The sequence below is a fragment of the Chrysemys picta genome, chromosome 13 (genome assembly GCF_011386835.1).
Source record: "Chrysemys picta bellii isolate R12L10 chromosome 13, ASM1138683v2, whole genome shotgun sequence".
NCBI classification, from domain to species: Eukaryota; Metazoa; Chordata; order Testudines; family Emydidae; genus Chrysemys; species Chrysemys picta.
Window position 1 is genome coordinate 15,473,176 of NC_088803.1, and position 15,493 is coordinate 15,488,668.

General features: G+C 43.5%; 1 protein-coding gene across 1 annotated transcript; it reads right to left on the reverse strand.

Moving 5' to 3' along the window:
* Nucleotides 1–13,360: 13,360 nt before the first annotated feature.
* On the reverse strand, nucleotides 13,361–14,317 carry LOC101931449 (olfactory receptor 9S13-like). The gene has a single exon (XM_065566768.1). It carries the CDS (start codon nucleotides 14,315–14,317, stop codon nucleotides 13,361–13,363), a length of 957 nt encoding a protein of 318 aa, XP_065422840.1.
* Nucleotides 14,318–15,493: the final 1,176 nt, after the last annotated feature.

Here is a 15,493-nt window from a genome sequence, read left to right on the forward strand (position 1 = left end):
TTTAGCTCTGATCCTCTGAGTACCTTTCCCAGACCTAAAGGAGAGCTTTGTGTAAGATTGCAAGCTTCTCTCTTTCACCAGCAGAAGTTGGTCCAACAAAAGATATCACCTTGTCTCAGTAATATGTTAATTTTTATGTAACTTTGCCTGAAATTTTTTTTTTTAATCTGGGCCAGTTCCCTTTCAGAGCCAATGGGACTTAAGCTTGGAAGCCATGCAAACTGGTACTGATATAACTGAAGGTTTGATTTTATACTGATTTAGGTGAACCCCTGAGATTCTATGGGTGGAAGGTCTTAGATCAGTTTCAGTCTTGCACATAGCATTTTAAGCCTGTGCCTGCAAATTTACAGGCACCAGCTGAATCTATATGGCCAGTTTTAAACCACTGTAAGAGAATCCACACATAAAAGTTGCCCTGGTTTGATTAAACTGATTCAAGTTCAACAGGTGCAACTGCCACCCATTGGTGAGGGTATGTAACAGGCCCCCCTGTGTGCCTATCTTCAGAGGATGTGAGCTGTTACAGTCAGCAGCTACAGAGCCCCGGCTCTTTAGCTCAAGCTTCAGAGGTCCCCAGTTCAAACCCCAGTGTGTCAGTCAAGATGGTGGCCATGACACAATGTCTCTTTGGCTACTCTAAGGCCTGCTGTACACTGGAAAATTAGATTGGCATAACTGTGTCTCTTAGGTGTGTGAAAAATCCACACTCCTGAGTGTCATAGTTAAACCAGCCTAAATCCCAGTGTAGACGGTGGTAGGTTGATGGAACAACACTTCCATCGACCTAGCTACTGCCTCTCAAGGAGGTGGATTACCTACACTGATGGGAGAACCCTTCCCATCAGCACAGGGCGTATGTACACATAAGCCCTACAGCTCCCCCACAGCCGTGTTTCAGGTGTAGACAAGCCCTAAGGCCTTGTCTACACCCAATACAGGTATAACCATATCGTGGGGTGTAGGGTTTCACCAAGATATTTATACTGATACTAACTCTGTTGTGGATAAGGTTAGGTTGGTATAAAAGTGCCTTCTACCAGGATAGCTTACACACCTTCCTATACAAGAACAGCTATGCCAGTGTAAACACCTTCATACTAGGTTAGCTGCATCCACATGAGCAGGCTTTAACTAAACTGATAGAGTTAAAGTGAGATATCACTTTTCATTTAAAGTAACTTAGGCGCTTCCAGGAATGTTACCCAGCAACCTTTGATGCCCCAGAGGTAGGGACACAGAACTAGAATGCAGGAGGCCTCAGGTCTATTCCCACCGGTGCTTCAGTATGACCTTGGATAAGTCATTTTCCTTTCTTTGTGCCTCAGTTTCCCCCTCTGTACAATGGGAATAATGATACTCCCTGAGGCTGCGCTGAGGTGAGGGATTTGGACCTGGACAATGGTATCTAGGAAGAAGCTGAGGATGTGGGCGGGGCAGTATTTGGGCCCCTCCCCTTCTTGTCTTGACACCTCTGCCTGCACTGCTGCCCCTGTGGGCCCCTCGCAGCTGGCATCCTGGAGGGAGGCACAGAGGCTGCCTGGGCTGTAGTTAACACAGCATCTCTGTGGCAGGGATACCAGGCTCTGTTGCAGCTCAGCTCAGCATATGCTATCTGTGAGTCCAGGCTGCAGAGACTCATGATGGCGCTGTCAGATGCATGAGTATCATGCAGATACAGGACATTTGGCTGTCCTGCTTGGGATGCATTATTCAGGCGATTATCATCCCACTGACTTAAATGGCACTCCTCATGTGAGTAAAGTTAAGCACTCACAGGGGTGAAAGTAAGGGTGTACCGGCCGGTACGGTGTACTGGTAAAAGATAGCCACCAGTACCAGCCCGTACCACTGACTTTAAAGTGCTGCCGCGGTAGCGCTTTAAGAACTCTGCCCTACCAACAGAGCCATCAATGGGGGGGCACAAAAGGGGCAGCAATGACCCGGCAGGGCCACCAATGTGGGGCACAAAAGGGGCAGCACTTTAATGTCATTGCCCCTTTTGCCCCCCAGCCACCGACGGTGGGGACAGGCAGAAGTAGCTGCCCCGGGGCCACAATTTAAAAGGGCCAGGGGTTCCAGCTGCCACTACCATGGCAGTGCCGGCCGGAGCCCCGAGCCCTTTAAATCACAGCTGGAGCCCTGGGTGGTGCAGGCCAAGGAGTGCAGCTGGACTGGCTGGGGGATGCTGACCCCCGCCCCTTCTGCCCGAGGCTCCACCCCTTCGGGGGGGGGCAGAGCAGCCCCGTACCAGTAAGAACTCCATTTTACTTTCACCCCTGAGCACCCAGAGCAATGCAGATAGGTTTTGGGCCTCACTTGCAAGGGACAGCTAAGGTCGTTATAGCTTAGAGGAATTCGCAGTGCAGGCCCCAATGCTGCAAACACTTACATACATGAGTAACTTTATACTCCTGAGGAGTTCCACAGAATTCAATGGAGCTACTCAGCTGTGGGAAGTTATATGCATGAACATTCACAGGATCCTGGTTCTATATATAGAGAGGAGTGTGTATCAGGATAGATAGATTTCTCTCTCTCCTGTCAAACACTCTCTATCTATCTATCTTATCATCACTCAGGCTGGGATTAGAGCTGGATGAAAATATTGTCACAATATCAGTTTTTTGACCAAAAATTAAAAAAAAATCACCAAAAAAAGTCATTTTGATCAATTTTTAAAAATAAAATATTGAAACATGAAAATGTTCATTTTTTTCAATGGGGGGTGTTGTGTTTATATTTCCTCCCAAAATGGTCTCCTGTATTTATTTACTTTTTAGCCACCTTTTGATAATTTCCCACATATACGTTGACAAAATAGAATCAGCATTTTCTGTCAGAAATGTCTTTGCCTAACTCTGTCTGTGATGATTTATGGGCAGAAATAGAACCTGTGATAAATGAAGGGGTGGGGAGCTCCCTTTTATGGACACCTAGCCAGCCAGTTGGCACCTTACCAAAAGAGCCAATGGGAGAGCTAAAACTTTTTAAAATCGGAAAAAAACTTTCCCTTTGTCTGTCTGTTGTTATTCTCCGGAGAGACGGGACAGAGCAGAGACAGGGCTGGAGCTATGCTGTAAAAAGCTGTGAACCAGGTATGAAAATCACCAGATCATACCTAGAAACTACTCAATTTGAAACCCCAGATATGTAAGTAGATCAGGAAATGTCTAGAAAGACGCGATTAGGTTCATCTCTTTTATTTCTGTAATGCTTGTTGACTCCTCTGTGCTAACCCCAAATGTTTTTGTTTTGCTTGTAACCATTAAGCTGGCCCTCAAGAAAACCATTCTTTATGCTTAATTATTATCTCTGCTCTTTTTAAATCTAGCAGTAGCCTAAGTTCCAGATCTATTTTTTTTCTTATGTTTTGAATAAAATTTACCTTTTTAAAGAACAGGATTGGGGGGGTTTGTGTCCTAAGAGTTTGTGCATATGCTGTTTCATTAGCTGGTGGCAACAGCTGATTTCTTTTCTTTTCTTTCTCAGCTCTTCCCTGGACGGGGGTGGGGTGGGAGAAAGGGCTTGAGGTTACCCCAAGTGTGCTTTCTTGGGTTCAAAGGGTTTTTTTTGCATTTGGGTGGTGGCAGCATCTACTCATCCAAGGTCAGAGAAAAACTGTAACCTTGGGAGTTTAATACAAGCCTGGAGTGGCCAGTATTAATTTTTAGAATCCTTGTGGGCCCCCACCTTCTGCACTCCAGTGGGGAATCAGCCTTGACATGGTGCCAGAGCAGTGGGATCATTTTGAACCAGAAGCATAGACCCCAGGATTTTAAAAGGACACTTTTCCTTTTGACAGCCTGCAAAGCCAGGGAGCTTTTTTCTTTCATTCTTTTCTTTGCTGCCTGAGGGAGAACAGGCACTCAAAGGGTTCAGCCTGCCAAACCAAGGAGTCCAACAAGTAGTTTATTTATTTTTTTCTATCTTCGTGGCAACAAAATAACTAGGCAAAATAGGACAGCCCTGTGCATGAGGTTGGGGTCGGGCACCGAAACCCTAGAGAAACCAGTCTTCCCAAAGTGGCACGCCACAGAGAAGACAGACCCAGATCAAGCCCAGTACTGAGCAAAGATGTGAAAATTTGCCCCATGCTATTAAATGATGAGTTTCCAGATGAAGCAGATAGTTCAAGGTTAGCTTAGACAAAGTTGCCCTGGATTGTTGCCATTACAACTAGTTTTAGTTGGGATTTTTTTTAAAAAAAAGGTCAATAGAGGAAAGCATCCATAGAGTTTGAGTGCCTAAATCCCTTAGGATCTTTTGAAAATCCCAACCTGAGCCTGTAGATTCATAAAATATTAAGCAGAAAGGGACATTGTGATCATCTAGTCAGGCCTCCTGTATAACATAGGCCAGAGCCCTTTCCTGAATTAATTCCTTTTTGAACTACAGTAGATCTTTAAGAAAAATATCCCATCTGGAATTTAAAATTGCCACAGCCCTTGGTAAATTGTCCCAGTGGTTAGTATCCCTTTAATCTTTATGGGGCCAGGACTTTAGTGAAAAAATGTAGTGTGTTCCGGAGTCTGCAGAGAGCCTAAGACAATGACTGTGGGGTAGGTACAAGCTGCTCCTATTCACTGCAGAAAGCAGAGTGGCTCAGAAAAGGTGGTGAGAGATTGTTTTTGTTTTCTTTTTTCCTCTCGACTGAAAAAATGACATTTTGTCAAAATAGGGAAAACCCAAAATCTTACTTGCTTTCGTCAAAAACTAAAAAATAAAGTTTTGGGGGTGTCAATTTTCAGTTTTCACATGAAAAATTACACATATTGCAGAAAGCAGATTTTGGAGAAAAGTTTTTGTTTTGTCACAAACCCAATTTTTGACAAACCCTGGAAGTAAGATATTGATCCTGAAACTTAATGGTGGTTGTGTACATGCCAAAGAAGCCATTAACTATTTCCCTGCTGATGAAATGAAGCAAGGAAGAAGATGGATAGTCTGTTGTGAGTGACATTTTAATTTGAATTGCGAATGGGTGGATGTAGGAGTCTGTGGCCATCCCTCCCTGTCTATCTTGGAGGGAGGCCGTGCCTCCTTGCTGTCTCGTTCCTAAGAAGGCAATCTGGAAAAGAGAGAAATCAGCTGTCTCTGGTGTCCAGGCCATCTGAGTGGGACTGGGAAGTAATCAGGCTCTGAAACTCAAGCCCTCAGGCAAGGGGAAGCCCCAAACAGCCTAGGGCTTTGGCCCTCTGCAGAGCAGTAAGTAATCTTTGAACCCAGACTTTCAAGCAGGGTGGGGCACAAATAGTCTACGGGAGCTCTGGTCCTCATGGAAGGCAGAGCTCCAAATAGTCTAGGGCTCAGGCCTCAGGCAAGGTGGAGCAACAAACAGTCTAGGGGCCCAGGCCCTTAGGCGGGGCAAGGCACCAAGGAGTCTAAGGCTCCATCCCTCAGGCAGGGCAGAGCAGTACAGGGTCTCTAGCATCCTAACTCTGGTAGACGATAGACTACAGAGGTCTCCTGGCCTACAGTGGGAAGGCTGCCACCTCAGGGGTGGGGTGGCAGTGGGCAGGGGAATCGGGGCCCACCCTACTCCACTGGGTCCCAGCCCAGGGCCCTAACAGTGATGGAGTATTCCACAACTGGGTCAGCGGGAAACCCAGCTGCAACATGCTGCCTGAAGACGCAACCGGATTAGAGTTGGCTGTCCCTGGGCTACTTACTATCCTACCCTTGGTGTGTATCTCGATCCAGGGGTCATCCTCTGTCTCCCAGGGATACACTGTCACTTGTAGTCCTAGTAGCTCCTTGGTGTTTGGAGTGGCGGGATGATCTGGAAGCTCAGGCAAATCCTTGGGGCAGCAGCGGTCCTCAGCATCCCACTCTGGCAGCAGAGGAGAAGAATCTGTCTCCCTCGGATGCTCCAGACCAACTGAGCTTCAGGGTATTCCTTTTCTACTGCCTGTTCCTGTCCTGCCCCTCTGCTTCCGGGGAGGTGGGGACTTTTTGGTTCCGCCTACTAGGGTGTGTGAGGATGTCCCTCCCTGTCAATCTCCAAGGGAGGTCACGCCTCCTTGTTACAGTGGAATTTAGGGTGTGGACGGAGCTCGGAAGAGTAACACCACTGTTTGGAGCAACAGAGGGTCCTGTGGCACCTTTAAGACTAACAGAAGTATTGGGAGCATAAGCTTTCATGGGTAAGAACCTCACTTCTTCAGATGCCACTGTTTAGATTTAGTCCTGGGAAGTTCAAATAAAATAACTTTGCAAGTGGTGCCTAGATATTCTTGAACCAAACTAACAAAGCTTCCCCACCATGATCATAGAATCATAGAACCATACAGTTAGAAGGGACTGCAAGGGTCATCTAATCTAATCCCTGCCAAAATGCAGGATTTGTTATATCTAAACCATCCAAGACAGAGGCTTATCCAGCCTCCTTTTGAAAACCTCCAGTGAAGGAACTTCCACAACCTCCCTAGGCAGTCTGCTCTATTGTCCTGCTGTTCTTACAGTTAGGAAGTTTAATATCAATCTGCTCTGCTGTAGTTTGAACCCAATGCCTTCTTGTCCTGCATTCTATGGCAAAATAGAACTTTTCTCCATCTTTTTTATGGCAGTCTTTCAAGTAGTTCAAGACCGTTATCATGCCCCCTTTAATCTCCTCTTTTCCAAACTAAACATACCCAGTTCCTTCAGCCTTTGATCATACGGCTTGCATTCCATCCCTCTGATCATCTTTATCTCTCACCTCTGGATTCGTTCCCATTTCTCTATCTCCTTTCTATACATTGGTGACCAAAATTGGACACCTTATCTGCTAATTGGATCCTCAATTCACATATTCCTAATTAGATCCTGATCTGCTAATATGGCAAGATGGGTAGAAAATAGTTCACCTCATAGTTTGATGGTTTCTTCAGAGTTAAAGGTTAGGGTTAGGGTTCAAAAATTCTCAAAGCTACACTCTGTGTAGGCCTGCTTTGCTAGTTTGTTACACTATAAAGCTCATGAGCCAGAACCCCAGCTGGTGTAAATTGGTGTAGCTCTCTCAAAGTCAATGGGGCCAAGTCCCTATGTGGTGTAAAACAGTAATAGTACTAATGATGCCATATTCTTGGAAGAGAGATGGCTTTTGCTTTGAAATGAATCTCTTCTTCCACTGAATCATACTTGGTTTGATGAGCTGATCTTTCATTTGCTGAGCTGGGGTCCTAATGCATTTCAGTGACGGTCAGGTGCCCAATTCCTTTAGGCTTCTTTGAGAATCCTGATATGAGTGAATGAAAGCACCATGATTGCATAGGGTTCAATCCTACAAGATGCTGGGAATTGCCCTTAAATGTTCTCAACTCCCACTGAGAACTCAGAAATCACTGAAATTTGAGGAGATTTCCTATGGGAGTTAGGTGCCATCTCCCATTGAATTTCCAAGGGAATCAGGTGCCTAACTCCATCAGCCTCCTTTAAGAATTCCAGTCTCATTACCATACAGGTAAAGTCTTGATGAAGGGAGGTGGTACATCATACAAGTCATATGGCTGTGGTGCATCATAGAATATCAGGGTTTGAAGGAACCTCAGGAGGTCATCTAGTCCAACCCCCTGCTCAAAGCAGGACCAGTCCCCAACTAAATCATCCCAGCCAAGGCTTTGTCAAACCTGACCTTAAAAACCTCTAAGGATGGAGATTCCACCACCTCCCTAGGTAACCCATTCCAGCATAGTGAAAAAGTTTTTTTCTTAATATCCAATCTAAACCTCCCCCACTCCAACTTGAGACCATACTCCTTGTTCTGTCATCTGCTACCACAGAACAGTCTAGATCCATCCTTTTTGGAACCCCCTTTCAGGTAGTTGAAAGCAGCTATCAAATCCCCATACATTCTTCTCTTCAGCATACTAAATAATCCCAGTTCCCTCATCTTCTCCCCATAAGTCATGTGCTCCAGCCCCCTAATCATTTTTGTTGCCCTCTGCTGGACTCTTTCCAATTTTTCCACATTCTTCTTGTATTGTAGGGCCAAAAACGGGACTGCCTCATTGCCAAAAATGGGGTAGAGGAGTGGGTAACAGATGGCAATGATGCGGTCATACACCATGCCAGCCAAGAGGAACTCTTCAGTGGTGATGAAGAGGGATAACAGCAGCAACTGGGTCACGCATCCTGCATAAGAAATGGCCTGGTTCTGGGTGAAGAAATTGGCCAGGGCTCTGGGGGCTGACTTTTTTTTTAAGTTTGAAATTTGGCCAAAAAATCATTTTAGACAGAACATTTTTCAGCCCAAAGCTTTTTGGTTTTGGACCTCCTACATAACACAGGCCATAGGAGAGACCACAATATTTTAAACTGGTATTTTCAAAAAAGACATAAGTGAAATTGGTGCTCAATACCCATTGACTTTTAAAGGGAACTGGAAGTCTAACTCCTTCAGGCCTTTTTGAAAATCCCAGCCTTAAACAAATTTTGCCCACTCTCTGCATATGTGTGTAATGATATCCATGGTTGCACCATTTGAGCATGCCATTGGCAGCAAAGGTTACAGATAGGACACACTTGAAAATGGTTGTTTTTCCATGAAAAATTTTGACTTTTCTTTGAAAAACTAACACCAAAACTTTTGCCAAGAAATCATTTTTCGATTAACAATTTTTACACCAAAGTTGCAGTGTTTTAATTATTATTTTACTTTATTCAGATACAAATTAAAAAATGCATAGTTCTTAAGAAAAACTTGATTCTCTCCTTCCCCCTATCCAGAATGCAGAAACTTTTGGTGAAAAAAAAGTTTAGTAAAAAGCTTAATTTTCAAAGAAAAACAATTTCCATAGAAAATGTCCAACCATCCTTAGTTACAAGGCAGAAGAGCCTCCATAATCCATTACACTTATATGAAAAGCTGGGCGCAACTCCAGTGTGGTGGGAGGTAAGTATATCTCAAAGGATTCTGTGACTGACCGGATCTGTCTCCAACCACTACCAATGCAAAACTGGGTTGTATAGGCAAAACCAAGCCCCCACTAATCTTAGGACTCACAGTGGACTGTCTCCAGAGCAGCCAGTCTGACGTTTGACAGGCAACAGACCCTTTCCAACAGGATGCAAAATTGTCATTCAAGAGACTCCAGGTCTATTCCTGGCACTGACACTATCCAGTTTTCTGACCTTAGTCAAGCCCTTTCTCTTCTCTAGTTCCTCTTCTACATCATGTATGTACAACTCCTCTCATGTGGATGCACTTATAGCATCATAAAGATGAAATAGTTGGGAGATGCCAACTGGACAGCTGGTCTGGAGGGATTTTGTTATCCTGGAAGGGGACGGGGGACTATACAGTGATCCATTCGGAAGGCTGAGTAGCGAAGGAAGAGAGCACCCTGATTCAGAGAGAGAAAGAGAGAGAGAGGGCTCAGAATGAGCAAATGATGGAAGTAATAGTGGGATTACTTATTCCTGTACTGGAAGAAGAATAAATTATATAATATAAGGCACATTTTACTGGTATAACTGTGTCCATACTATGGGTTGTATCTGTATAACTATTTCAACAACAAGAAATTCACACCCCTAACTAAAATAGATACAAAAGCTATGTATAGACCAGGACTTACTCTGTGTCTTGTAGGACACCTAGCACAATAGGGCTCTGATCACAGTTGAGGCTTCATGGCATTACTTTTAATATAAATAGATGGAAAGGCACATACCCAGCTCAATTGCTAATCAGCTTTATCATCCTAGGTGCAACTCCCTTTTATTGTCCTAGGATTCCAGACAGATAATCTCCAGTATAAGCATCATGATGTCAGTTAGATTCTGTGGGTGATCTCCAGTTCAATTGTTACCATATCTATTCTTTTTCAGGTGCAACAGTCATTGGCTTCAGTGAGCACAGTGGGTTTTCTTTAAGAGAGTAATAATCTCTCCATTACCCAGGAGTAGTGCTGTGCAAATAACTGATTTTTCTGTTCAATGGTGGTGTAATAGGGACAACTCCTTGTGTCTGTGTCTGGGAAATGAGCTCTGGTCCAGTCTGGCACTGTCTTCTATCATTTGCTCATTCTGAGCCCTCTCGCTCTCTTTCTCTCTCTGAATCAGGGTGCTCTCTTCCTTCGCTACTCAGCCTTCCGACTGGATCACTGTATAGTCCCCTGCCCCCTTCCAGGATAACAAAATCCCTCCAGACCAGTTGTCCAGTTGGCATCTCCCACAATCCTGTGTCCAGTGGCTGGTAGGGAAACCAGGGCCAGCCCTTTACTCCAAGTTCCAGCCCAGGGACCCTACAGTCAGCAGCCAAGCTCTGCACAATCTCAAATCTCACTGCTCTTTCCTTGGGCTGCTTTCTACTCTGCCTCCAACAGACTCTCTTCTCCACCCTTCTGGGTAAACCCTTCCATCAGGCCAGGATCCCAGGGCTTCTCACTCCACTTGGCTTTCCTCCTTTTCCATCTCCAAGCCCTGAGAGTCACTGGTGGCTTCCACACTGCAGCCCCTTTCTGCTGCACACTTCCTGGTTTTATTCCTTAGCCAGTTTCTCCACCAGCTGGGCTTTATCAGCCATTGGTCATCTTTAGTCAAGCCAGAATCTCTACCAGGTATGGCTTATAAGGTTAACTGGCCCTATCTGTGCCATCTTACCCCCTTCTAGGATCATGTGGTGTGAACACCCGATCACAAAATGAATAAAAAATTAGAAAAAAATAAATTGGGAATGGGGAGAGTTGCCCATCCCCTGTTGCCCATTTGCAACTTCTGGCAAACAGAAGTGTGTTATCGTATCTCCCTCTACTGCCGACCTCATTTGCTACACGCCCTGCTATTGTCCAAAGGGGTTAAGGTAGGATTTTTGGGAACACTCAGTGTTGCAGTCAATGGGCATTTTAACTTTGACTTCAATGGGGACAGATTTAGGCTAACAGCAAACACTTCTGAAAATCTTATTCTTATGCTTTCAGTTCAAATTGCAGGGCTTTGTGCTCTGTGATGGTGATTTTAAAAGTGGCCTAAAAGAAACAGGGGCCTAATTCCCTTTGTTGCTCAGTGGCAGATGGGTGCCAAACTCCCTTTGGGGATATTCACAAACTTTATCCACAGTTTTCAGTTCAAACACATCTCTGGTTTATAGACTCATAGATTCCAAGACCAGAATGGACAGCCGTGATTATCTAGCTGTAAAACACAGGCCATAAAACTTCCCCAAAATAAATACTAGAGATAACCTTTTACAAAAGCCTACAATCTTGATTTTAAAGTTGCATAAAAGTGCACTGGAGAAAGGAACTATGTGTAGCAGGAAATGAAAGGAGTGAGAGAACAAACTCATGGGTAGAGCTGGGCAAGCATTTTTCAGCCAAAAAAATGTAGATTTCGCTTGGCCAAAAGATTTCATGAATGTGGGTCAAATTCACCAAAAAGTTTCAGTCCACAATAAATAAAGACATAAATAAATAATTTAATAAATAATTAGATCAGAAAAAGCTGAATCAGTCTTAATATTTTTAAAAGAAATGTTTCAATTCACAAAAATACATTTTTGTTTAGAATGGTGCTTGCTATATTATTTTAAAACAAACGTTAAAAAAAAGAAACAAAACACTTCAATTTTTGTCAAAGCAAATATTTTGTTCAATCCAAAAAGAATTATTTTACTTGTTTGCTTCACTGAAAAATTGAACAAGACTTTGTTTCAACAGATTTGTCAGACACAAAGTTGAACATAATTTGTTGGGGAAGAGTCAATATGATTTTTGTTAAGGGAAATCATGCCTCACCAGTCTATTAGAATTCTTTGAGGGGGTCAACAAGCATGTGTACAAGGGGGATCCAGCGGATATAGTGTACTTAGATTTTCATAAAGCCTTTGACAAGGTCCCTTATCAAAGGCTCTCAAGCAAAGTAAGATGTCATGGATTAAGAGGGAAGGTCTTCTCATGGACCAATAATTGGTTAAAGATATGAAACAAAGGGTAGGAATAAATGGTCAGTTTTCAGAATGGAGAGAGGTAAATAGTAGTATCCCTCAGGGGTCTCTACTGGGACCAGTACTACTGAACATATTCATAAATGATCTAGAAAAAGGAGTAAACAGTGGGGTGGCAAAATTTGCAGGTGATACAAATCTACTCAAGATAGTTCAGTTCAAAGCAGACTGCAATGAGACACAAAGGTAACTGGGTGACTGGGCAAGAAAATGGCAGATGAAAGTCAATGTTGGTAAATGCAAAATAATGCACATTGGAAAACATAATCCCAGATATACATATAGAATGATGGTGGTCTACATTTGCTGTTACCACTCAAGCAAGAGATCTTGGCATCATTGTGGATAGTTCTCTGAAAACATCATTTCAATGTGCAGCGGCAGTCAAAAACACTAACAGAATGAAGAGCTAGATAATAAGACAGAACATATCACATTGCCTCTATATAAATCCATGATATGTCCACATCTTGCAGATGGGCTCGCCCCATCTCAAAAAAAGATATATTGGAATTAAAAAAGGTTCAGAAAAGGAAAACAAAAATTATTAGGGGTATGGAACAGTTTCCATATAAGGAGAGATTAATAAGGCTGGGTCTTTTCAGCTTGGAAAAGAGACTACTAAGGGGGGAGATGGTAGAGGTCTATCAAATAATGACTTGTGTGGAGAAAATATATAAGGAAATGTTATTTAGTCCTCCTAACTCAAGAACAAGGGGTCACCAAGTGAAATTAATAGGCCAAAGGTTTAAAAGAAACAAAAGGAAGTATTTCTTCACACAATGAACAGTCAACCTGTTTAACTCTTCACCAGAGGATGTTGTGAAGGCCAAGACTAGAAGAGGGTTAAAAAAAGAACTAGATAAATTCATGGAGGATAGGTCCATCAATGGTTATTAGTCAGTATGGGCAGGGCTGATATCCCTAGCCTCTGTTTGCCAGAAGCTGGGAATGGGCAACTCTCCCCATTCCCAATTTCTTTTTTCTAATTTTTGATTAATTTTGTGTAATCACACCACATGATCCTAGAAGGGGGTAAGATGACACAGATAGGACCAATTATCCTTAGAAGCCACACCTGGTGGAAATTCTGGTTTGACTGAAAATAACCAATGGCAGATAAAGTGTGCACGCATGCACGCGTGCGCACACACACACACACACACACACACACACACACACACAACTATTTCTCCCCAAGGTTCAAGGGTGTTTGGATCCAGATTTCTAGATCAGTGCATTTCTAAGGGAAATGTGAAAAATAACATAATCACATGGAGGATTTATTTATTACATTTTTTTCTAGTGGCATAGGACAGTGTTTTAAGTGAGATAGATAGATAGATAGATAGATAGATAGATAGATAGATAGATAGATAGATCCTTCGAATATACCAAAGGATTATTTAGCTCAATGTTCATAGAAAAGGTTCATTTCGAAACCATTATGCAGCCTATGGTTCTTCTCAAAGCTTCTTTCACATCCTTGTTCCTTAGGCTGTAGATGAAGGGATTCAACATGGGGATGACCAGGGTGTAAAACACAGACACCACTTTGCTCTGATCTGGAGAGGATAATGAACTTGGCTGGGCATACATGAAGAAAACAGTCCCATAAAGTAAACTCACAACCACTATGTGGGAGGTGCAGGTGGAGAAGGTCTTGTTCCTGCCCGCGGCACAGCGAGTCTGGAGGACAGCAGAGATGATATAGGCATAAGAGACAAGAATGATCAGGGCAGTGCTCACTATGATGAGGCCACATAAAGGAAACAGCACCATTTGATTGATATAGGTTTCAGTGCATGAGAGGGTTAGCAGGGGTGGAACATCACAGAAGAAGTGATCGATCTCATTAGAGCCACAGAAGCTGAGAGTAAATGTGAAGCCTGTTTGCAACATGGAGTTCATGCTGCCACAGATATAGGCCCCCACCACCAGCTGAATGCAGACTGGCTTGGACATGGTGGCAGTATACAGGAGAGGGTTGCAGATGGCGGTGTATCGATCGTATGCCATGGCCGACAGGATGAATGCCTCAGTAGTGACAAAAAGAGAGAAGAAGAATAATTGGGTGGCACATCCCCGGTAGGAAATGGTTTTGGTGTCTGTTAGGAAGCTCACCATGGCTCTGGGGGCAATGACGGAGGAGTAGCAGAGGTCTAAGAGTGACAGGTTCATGAGGAGGAAGTACATGGGGGTATGAAGGCGAGAGTCAGCTGTAATGGTGAGTACCAGGATGGTGTTTCCTAGCACAGTTATTATGTAAATCACCAGGAATGTCATAAAAGGGACCACCTGGAACCCTCGACCTCTTCCAAACCCCAGCAGGATGAATTCCGTCACTGCAGTGTGGTTTGCATCTCTCCCTGGCTCCGCCGCTGACATTTCCTTTGGAAAAGTGATGAGATACAAGTTTAAAGAAGAACTAAAGGTGCTGGATAGATTGCAGCAGGCTAGAGGTGTGTTTGGGTTCATCCTCATTGAAGTCGAGCAAAAGACTCCCATTGGTTTTGTTAACAATGGTCAGAAACTCTGGAAAACTAGTTAAATGTATTCTGAACAAACCTTGAGAAATTCTGTGTGAATTTTGACCTTTTTGGCTGTAAAGCAAAAATGTATTACATTTCTCAAGTAATAATGATTTGTGAGAGTGGACTTTGATAGTGCAAAATTCTGATTATCTCGTAACCCACATGGATACCCTGTCTCTTTGAAATCCATGGTACTCTCCTGTGAGTGAAAGTAATTTTACCCACTCCCTGCATGAGTGTGTAAGGATGCCCATGTCTGGGTGCTATTCAACATGCGTCTGTGTGGTGGAATGTTGCCCTCGATCCACAGATTCATATAGCTTAAAGCCAGAAGAGAGCAATATGAGCATCTAATATGACCTCTTGCCCAATAACTTTTAGGTGAACTAGAGCATATCTCTGCCCATGCCACAGTAATTACTCAAGAGGATGAGTCAACAGATTTATCAGATTGCTTCTCATCAACTCCAACACATGCACCCCATCCAAATACCAGCATTAACAATAAGCTGTAAATACAGTCATAGGACCGGTCCTGCTGGGTGATTTCCATTGAACTTCACTGACTTCTTAGCAGTCAGACTCGTCATTCTAAAAGATCTGCTCTAGCTTAAACAGATGTGGGAGTCACTGGGTGGGTTTCTCTGGTGTGTGCTACCCAAGAGGTCAGACTAAATGGTCTCTTCTGGCCTTAAAATCTGTCAGTGAATGGAAAAAATCAGTTTCTTCCTGTAAAATAAGTGCAATTGCAAGGCTGCAATACTGGCTTAATGATTCCCGTAGACTGGGGTTCAACCTAGAGCTTAAGTCCAACATTATTTTGGCTCCTGCTATTTGTACTGGCCCCCTGCATAGTGTGAATTTCACCTGTATAGAGTTACACACCTTAAATTGCTCACTAAAAAACTACATTAAAAGAATGATATTAAGACTGAAAGACAAGTACGCAAAAGTTAGGAAACATTGGAATTAAAGATGCCCATGCAATCTTAATTCAGCCCCCTTGTATATATCCATTATGAGATAGTTT